Source organism: Tupaia chinensis, unplaced genomic scaffold (genome assembly GCF_000334495.1).
Source record: "Tupaia chinensis unplaced genomic scaffold, TupChi_1.0 Scaffold138060_1, whole genome shotgun sequence".
In the NCBI taxonomy this organism is placed as follows: domain Eukaryota; kingdom Metazoa; phylum Chordata; class Mammalia; order Scandentia; family Tupaiidae; genus Tupaia; species Tupaia belangeri.
Window position 1 is genome coordinate 2,195,005 of NW_006197961.1, and position 9,017 is coordinate 2,204,021.

At 41.8% G+C, this 9,017-nt stretch overlaps 1 protein-coding gene across 1 annotated transcript; it reads right to left on the minus strand.

Annotated features, from left to right (window-relative positions):
- Positions 1-6,078: 6,078 nt before the first annotated feature.
- On the minus strand, positions 6,079-8,209 carry LOC102482319 (olfactory receptor 7A17-like). The gene is made up of 2 exons (XM_006161056.2): positions 7,301-8,209; positions 6,079-6,111 (listed from the first exon to the last, which is right to left on the minus strand). Exons 1-2 carry the CDS (start codon positions 8,201-8,203, stop codon positions 6,079-6,081), a joined length of 936 nt encoding a protein of 311 aa, XP_006161118.2. The 5' UTR covers positions 8,204-8,209.
- Between the last annotated feature and the right edge of the window lie 808 nt (positions 8,210-9,017).

The window sequence follows — 9,017 nt, forward strand, 5'->3', positions numbered from 1 at the left end:
TTGTGCTTTTTTTTGTTTTAAAGTTTTTTTTTTGCCATAGGGTGCATGCACTCGTCAGAGACCCAGTGAGAGGGGAAGTGAGAAATCACACACACACACCTGAGGGGTCACGGGGGATGGCCATGCCACAATCCCTTCTCCTCCATTTTTCTCCTGGGATTTTGGGCATGCACGCACATGTGTCTTGCATGATTTTCAAGCCACTGGGTTCAGGACTTGAACTGTGGCCTGCCATGTGGGAGTCCAGCATCTTAACTGTCACGCCAAATGTACTCTTGTGTCATATGGAAATATCCATTTTACCACGGTCTAACCAATACAGAATATTGAAAATGTAACTTTGTAGATCTCCCCAATGTATTGTCATTATCATCTCCCCTTTTAAGTAGTAATTTCAAGGTGCTTGATTGCTGTGTATTTATTTGAAGTTTTATTTTCCTTTTCTGTTATTTACTCACAGTCTTTGAAATGTTTTTATTTTTTATTTAATTTTATTTGTTATTATTATTTAAAAGAAATTTAACCAGAGAAACAGAGAGAGTGAGAAAGGGAAAGTGAGAAAGTAAGCCAGCAGGTCTGGGACTGGAACCACAGTCTGCCACATGGGAATCCAGCACCTTAACCACCATACCACCTTCTGTAACTCTCACATGTTTATTTTTCTATTCTTTAAAAAAAAGATTTACTGGGGCCAGCAGGTGGCTTGGTGGTGAAGGGTGCTGGACTCCCACATGTTCGATTGTGGTTTGAGTTCCGGACCTGGAGACTTGCTTTCTCTCTCTCTCTCTCACCCTATCACTCTCTGAGAAAACTGAAATAAATGAATGAATGAATGAATGAATAAAGTTAAATAAAATAACTAAAAAAGATTTACTTAAATTAAATGATTATGTAATTATTTTCTTAACTTGCTATAGTGTATATGCGCTCACCAGAGAAAGACGGAGAGAGAGAGAGTGAGAGAGAGAGAGAGAGAGAGAGAGAGAGAGAGAGAGAGGGGAGAGAGAGAGAGAAGCAAGCCTCCAGGTTCAGGACTTGAACTGCAGTTGGCCACGTGGGCATCCAGCACCTTAACCACCATGCCACCTGCTGGCCCCCATGCTTCTTTTTCTAAAAGAAAGATGGCTGCCCCCAGTTCTCTGTCTTTGCACATGCCCACCTTCCTCCCTGTTTCTATGGCCATGGTGAGACTCACACCAGAGGCCAGCCTGAAGCCTGCCCCATGGCTTTGGCATTTCTAGCCACAGAATTGTAAGCCAAAATGTTTTTTTAAAGTTTTTTTGCCTTAGGGCGTGTGCACTTGCCAGAGAGGAAGATAGAGACAAAGAGACAAAAAGTGAGAAATCATCCTCCAGGGGAATGATCATGCCTCAATCCCTTCTACATTCTTCTCCTGGGGTCTTGGGCATATGTGCACACACATCTGGAATGATTTTGAAGCCATTCTGGGTCTGGGAATTGAACCATGATTGGCTAAATGGGAGTCCAGTGACATAACCACTATACCACCTGCTGGTTCCATCTCTATTTTTTTTTTTTTTGGAGAGGTTTTTCGCTATAGGGTGCATGCGCTCGCCAGACAGACAGAGAGAGACATAGAGACAGAAAGCAAGAAATCACCCCCCAGGGGAGATGGTCACGCCGCAATCCCTTCTCCTCCATTCTCCTCTAGGGATCTTGGGCATGCACGCACACGCGCCCGGCGTGAATTTTAAGCCACCGGGTCCGGGACGCGAACCATGGTCGACCACGTGGGAGTCCAGCGACATAGCCATGACGCCAACTGCTGGTCCCTCTATTTTTTTTTTAAATGTCAATTTCTTTTATACATTCAATCACATTAGTTTGCAAAGTGAGCATTCCAACACGTGTCCAGCATGACAAAAGACACAGCAATTAGTGTGAAATGACAGCCCTCAGAATGGAAAAATATTTTGTAAACTATGAGTCAGACAAGGGACTGATAACCAGAATACACAAGGAACCCATCTTTATTCTTTACAAATCACCCAGTCTTGAGAATTTTGGTTAAAAACATAATGGACTGAAACAGTGACCTTACAGTTCCCATTGCATTTCCACCATGACACTGTAGCATGAAGGAAGCCATAGACAATATGTCAATGAATGGACTGGCGGTGTGCCAATAAAACTTTATTTACAAAAATAAGCCAGTAGGCTGTATTTAGCCTGCATGCTGTGGTTTTCCAGCCCTTGGCCTCAAGGCTGGATAAGGTTGAGGTTAGATTGATTTGTAAAAAACTCTTCATTGACCACAAAGGTGATATTGAGATGTCATGTCTTATGAAGAGATATTTGATGTCACATTTTCCCATAATTTAGTGATCGCTACATTCAGATGGTGACCATCACATTGTGAAGGTAGGAGTTAGCTGAGCATGCTGTATGGCCCACAATACCAAAATGGAGTGTCAAAACAATGTTTTGTTCCACAACGGTTCCATGAAGTCAGGTACTTGTAGCATCATTTTAATACTCTTGTCCCAGTGGATGATGGTTCAGTGTTTTCCTCATTTTTCAGGAGACAGGACCTAGTTGAACTGCTCATTAGAATTCTCCTGAGAAAGAAGGTGTAAAAGAATTTGTGTTAAAGAATTGCAAGATTGGGGCCCAGCAGGTGGTGAAGTGGTTAAGGCATTGGACTTCTACATGGCCGACTCTGGGTTGAGAAATCATGTGAGGTGTGTATGCACGTATGCCATAGATGGTGGACATTTGGTATGTATTCAGGGGAGTCCTGGAAGAGTTTTTTTTTTTTTTTTTAGAGTTTTTTTTTGCTATAGGCTGTGTGTGCTCGCCAGAAAGACAGAGAGAGAGAGACAGAAAGACAGAAAGCGAGAAATCACCCCCCAAGGGGGATGGCCATGTTGCAATTCCTTCTCCTCCATTCCCTCCTTGGGATCTTGGCCATGCACAAACATAACATCTGGAGTGATTTTCAAGTCAGTGGGTCCAGGACTTGAACTGTAGTTGACCATGTGGGAGTCCTGCTATGTAACCACTAAGCTATCTGCTGGTTCTATTTTTAATTTTTATTTATTTATTTATTTATTTATTTATTTATTTATTTATTTATTTATTTATTTATTTATTTATTCACAGGGTAGGCGTGCTGGCCAGAGAGAAACAGGAAAGCCCGAGAAAGAGAGGGAAAGTGAGAAATCACCCCTCAGGGAGGTTGGCCACGCTACAATCCCTTCTCCTTCATTCTCCCCTAAGGATTTTGAGGAAGCACACACATATGCCCAGTGTGTTTTTAAAGTCTCATGCACACATACCTGGCATGTTCTTCAAGCTGCTGGGATGTGAACCAGGGAGTTGGTCTTGTGGAATCCAGTGCCTTAATCACCATGCTACCTGTTGGCCCCAATATAATATATTTTTTCAATAATTATTAAATTAATGAATTAATTTTAATTTGACTGAGGTTCGAGTCCCAGATCTGGTAACTTAAAATTCACTCTGGGCATGTGTGCATGCGTGCCTAAGATCCTGAGAAGAGAATGGAGGAGAAGGGATTGCGGTGTGGTCATCCCCGCTGGGGGGTGATTTCTCCCTTTCTATTTCTCTGTCTCTCAGGTGAACACATGCACCCTGTAACAAAAATCTCTCTAAAAAAAGGAAAGATACACACTGTATATCCCCACTCAATAGGTACCAAATGTCTGTACTTTATGCCAGAAATGGAAAGATCTGAAGATATCATAGTAGAGAGGCTAAGTGTAGATACCAGAGACTGTAAGAGAGGGGAGTGGGTGGTAGAGGGTGGGCGGGAGCGGAAAAGGGAAGAAACATTTAACAAACAAAGGAATGTTAATTTCTCTGTGGAAAACAATGTTCCGTAATTTTTTGCCTTATACAAATAAAAACAAAGTAATAAACACATGCACCAGATCTTGCCTATAGTGAGAGAGGATAACCAATAAAAAAGAGAAGTGTTGGGCTGGATGGTGGAGCATCAGTGAGAAACTGCAACCCTCTGTGAGGCTCACCCACATGGAGCAGATCTGGGTTCATATCCAGAGACCTCCTCTATCTCTGTCTCCCTTGAGTGAGTGCATGAGCCCTATAGCAAACACACACACACACACACACACACACACACACACAGAGCAAAGAAAATAGAGCATACTAGTTTACATTTTCACCAACAGTATGGGGGGGGGTTCCCTTTTTAATACAGCCACTGTGGAAAACAATATGGAGTTTCCTCAGAAACCTACACATAGCTCAATCATGTGACCCAGTAATTCCACTCCTGGATATCTGCCCAAAGGTTAGGAATACCCTCAGTTGGAAAAAACACTTGCACATCTATGTTTATTGTAGCATTATTCACAATCGCTAAGACATAGGATCCACCCAAATGTTCGAGAATAGATGAATGGATTGAAAGAAAGTGGCACACATACATTATCAAATACCATTCAACCATAAAAAGATAATAAGACCCTGAAATTTGATACAAAGAGGATGAATATGGAAGCTGCAATGCTGAGCAAAGTAAACCAGACTATGAGAGAGAGGCATTGTATGTCCCCACTTAATGTATACGGAATGTCTGCGCTCTATGGCAGAAAATGAAAGATTGAAAGAGATAAAAGCAGGGAGAAGCAACTGTGGATACTAGAGATAGTGTAGGAGGGGGCTTGGAAATAGGGGTGGGTAGGAGGGAGGGAATCAGGGGAAATGCTGGGTTGTCAGAAAAGTTTAGATGTCTTTTTCTATGCCAAAATGCATCGTGACTTTTCCGACAACTCAATAAAAGGCAAAACATTTAACAGACACAGATGGAGGGCTATCTCTTGGTGCTAATGTATATGGTAATTGGACTACTCTACAATGTATTCACGCTGGGAAAAATTATGTTCTATTCTATGAAAATATACAGTGACTAAAAGTAAAAAAAGTGCAGGGTCAGCAGGTGGCATGGGTGGGTTGGGCTGGAAAGAAGTGGGGGAAATGTTGGTCAATAGATATAAAATTTCACTTAGCTAGGAGGAATAAATTCCAGAAGTTTATTGTGAAACATAGTGAGTATAGTCAATAATAATGCCTTGTATTCTTGAAAATAGATAAGAATAGATTTGCAATCTTCTTACTACAAAAAAATGGTAAAGCATGTGAGTTGGTGAATGTGTAAACAAAGTCAACCTAGGCATTCACACTATACATATCACAAAGCAACATGGTATGCAGGATACAAAAATATAGCTTTTATTCATCAGTTAAAATAAATTAATGAGTGGGCCCAGCAAGTGGTGTCATGGATAAGGCGCTGGACTCCCAAATGGCGGAACGTGGTTCGAATCTCAGACCTGGTGGCTTGAAACTCATGCTAATGTGTGTGTGTGTGCCCAAAATCTTGAGAGGAGAATAGAGAAGAAGAGATTATGGTGTGGCCATCCCCCCTGGGGAGTGATTTCTTGATTTCTCTCTCTCTCTCTCAGGCAGGCGTGTGCATCCTATAGTAAAAATCTCTAAAAGACATGAGTAAACAAATATTAAAAATATTAAAAGAAAGGAATATTGCATATCTTGGGACATCACTCAGGTTAGTGATAAAGTGAATGTTTCAAAGATCAAAAGTTGCAATTTCTATTGGGTTGTTGAAAAAGTCATGAAGTATTTTTCTAAGCAAAAATGCAACATGACTTTTCTGATGATCCAATATTATGTCTTCATTCATGTTTTGGTCTCTTCAGGAGGCAATGAAGCATTAAAGGCAGGTAAATTTTTGCAAACTTAATATGACAGTGATTCAAGTTCCAGACATGGTATTTTTCTGTTGTAGAGTAACATGAAGTTTGGCACTGACATCGATTTTGATAAGAAAAAAGCATTCTTCTCCAAAACTAGAGGATCCAAGAGGCAGCTACTTTCATCTGATGGGGGGACCAAACACTATCTTTACTCCGACATCTGTTTCTATGACTTAGTAACTATCTGATTTCAGATATTGAATTTTTTTTCATCAAATAACATTCATATGGTAGGTTCTATTTTCTTTTCTTTTTTGTTGCATACATTGTAGGCTAGTGACCCAATCATTGTAGGCTAGTGACATTCCAAATGTCTGTGGAGCTTCTGCTGGTTTGGCTTTTTTTCTGAGAGATTTTTGCCATTGGGCACATGTGCTGTCCGAAGAGAGAGAGAGAGAGAGAGAGAGAGAGAGAGAGATAGAGAGAGAGAGAGAGAGATCACCCCCAAGGGAGATGGCAGCACCACATTACCTTCTCCTCCCATCTCATCTCAGAACTTTGGACATGTTTCAAGCTGCCGGGTCCAGGACTTGAACTGCAATTGACTATGTGGTAGTCCTATGCCTCAACCACCATGCCACCACGCCAGTCCCCCACTGGTCTTTCAGCTCCTTTAGGCTTCTGATGGTGGGCTTTACCAACACAGCCGAAGTGGTGGTGGAGAACCAGGCAAAACCAGCTACCATTCTCATGCAGGAATTGCAGTGCTAGATCCCCACAGCCTGTCTCTTCATCTTGGTTTTGTCACAGAAAGAGCAAGTACACTTGATATGCAGGCTGATTTAAATTTTCATCACCATTTTCCAGAGGGAGGCACCATAATGGTTCCTGTATTTACCCACAATGTCAACATCCTTGGTGTGTTTAGCCATGCCATCACCAACTAGATCCAAGACCAAACAGCTGTGGGTTCTAGTTTCTTTTCTACACTGAACTCAGAGAACAAAATCAGAGGGTTAAAATTTTTTTTCACAAGAAATACTGTAGAAAAGATCTTTACAATATATGAAAAAAGAAATAAAATTCTTTTGGATTGTTGGAAAAGTCATAACATATTTTTCTATGCAAAAATATGTCATGGGGCCAGCAGTGGATAAGGTGCTGGACTCCCCCATGGTGTATCACATTTCAAGTTCTGGACCCAGTGGCTTGAAACTCATGCTGGGTACATATGCATGTGTGGATATATGCCCAAAATCCCTAGAGGAGGATGGAGAGAAGGGATTGTGGTGTGGCCATCCCCCCAAAGGGGCGATTTCTTATTTTCTCTCTCTCCATATCTCTTTGTGTCTATAGTAAGCTATTGTGCCCTATAGCAAAAGTCTCTCCAAAAAAAAATGCATTATGACTTTTACAACGACCCAATAAGGCAAAAATTGCAGATCATCTACTATGTCATAAAAATATGATAATTTGAGCCTCCCAAAGCTTTGAGCCCGGTTATCAAGTACAAGTCTGTAGCTCTGAGACAAGGGACTCAGTTATGTAGAAACTGTCTTTTATCCAAACAATTTTACCAGGGCCTGCTTTATGTCCTTGTTTCTCAGACTGTAGATGAAGGGGTTCAGCATGGGCGTGACCACAGTATACATCACTGAGACAATCGCGCTTGCCCTGGAGTTTTGGAAAGAGGCTGAACTAAGGCACACTCCAAGTCCCATACCATAGAACAATGAGACAACTGACAGGTGAGACCTGCATGTAGAAAATGCTTTATACCTGCTCCCAGCTGATGAAATTCTTAAAATACATGTTACAATTTTAGAGTAAGAGAACAGGATCCCAGTGAGTGGAATAATACCCACAAGTCCACTTGCCAAATATATTACTAGGTTGTTGAGGAAGGTATTTGAACATGCCAATTGAATCACCTGATTAAGTTCACAGTAAAAGTGAGGGATTTCCAACTCCGTACAAAAAGACAGTTGCAAAACCATTAAGCAGTGTAATAGAGCATCCAGAACACTCAACAACCAGGATGCCAGAAGCAAGATGCCACAGAATGTGGGATTCATGATGACCGTGTAGTGCAGGGGGTGACAGATGGCCACGAACCGGTCATAGGCCATCACTGTCAAGAGGAAGTTGTCTAATCCTCCAAAGAGCATGAAAAAATACATCTGGGTGAGACAGCCTGCATAGGTGATGACCTTGCTCTGTGTCTGGATGTTCACCAGCATCTTTGGGATGGTGGTGGAGGTGAAACAGATGTCAGCAAAGGACAGGTTGGAGAGGAAGAAGTACATGGGCATGTGGAGGTGAGAATCAGTGATAATGGCCAAGGTGACCAGAAGATTTCCAATGAAGGTGACCAGGTACAGAGATAGGAACACCCAAAACAGGAGAGGCTGCAGCTCTTCCTCTTCAGAGAGCCCCAGGAGAGTAAATTCTGAAATAGTGGTTTGGTTTCCTGGCTCCATGTCGTGAAGAAGTGGCTGAAATAGAATTGAGAGCATTTCAGTGTTAGCCATGAACCGTGGCTAAGCAGTCAGAATATCTAGCTGATGTGGTAAGGTCTAGGAAAGAGGCTCTCTCATAGCATATTTTTTTTTTTTGGACCGATTTTTGCTATAGGGCATGTGTGCTCACTGGAGAGACAGAAAGCAAGAAATCACCCCCTGGGGGAGATGGCCACACCATAATCCCTTCTCCTCCATTCTCCTCTCTGGATTTTGAGTATGCACGTATGTGCACTCAGCATGAGTTTTAAGTCACCAAGTCCAGGATGCCAAGTCCACTACACCACCTGCTGGCCCCAGTAGCTGTTCTTTATAAGTGTGTATTATATTACACATGATGTATATTCTGGAAGGTGAAGAGGCTTATAAGGACACTGATAATCTATTCCATGAAATCCTGCAAGAAAACTTTCCAAGCCTAGTGAGGCATTCAAAGATCCAGTCCCAAGAAATACAAAGGACCCCAAATAGAATCAACCCAAGATCTTCTCCAAGGCACATCATAGCCAGATTGACCAGAACCACAGACAAAGACAAGATACTAAATTTGGCAAGAGAGAAACGTCAAGTTACCTACAAAGGATATCCCATCAGGCTAACAGTGATCCTCTCATCGGAAACAATGTGAGCGAGGAAAGAATAGGAAAATATATTCAAAGTGTTAAGGGAATAGCAATTTCAACCAAGAATGTTGTACCCGATAAAGATTATTCTTCATATAGGGAGAAAAGACAACATTCTCAGATAAACAAAACCTGAAAGAATTTACCAGCAC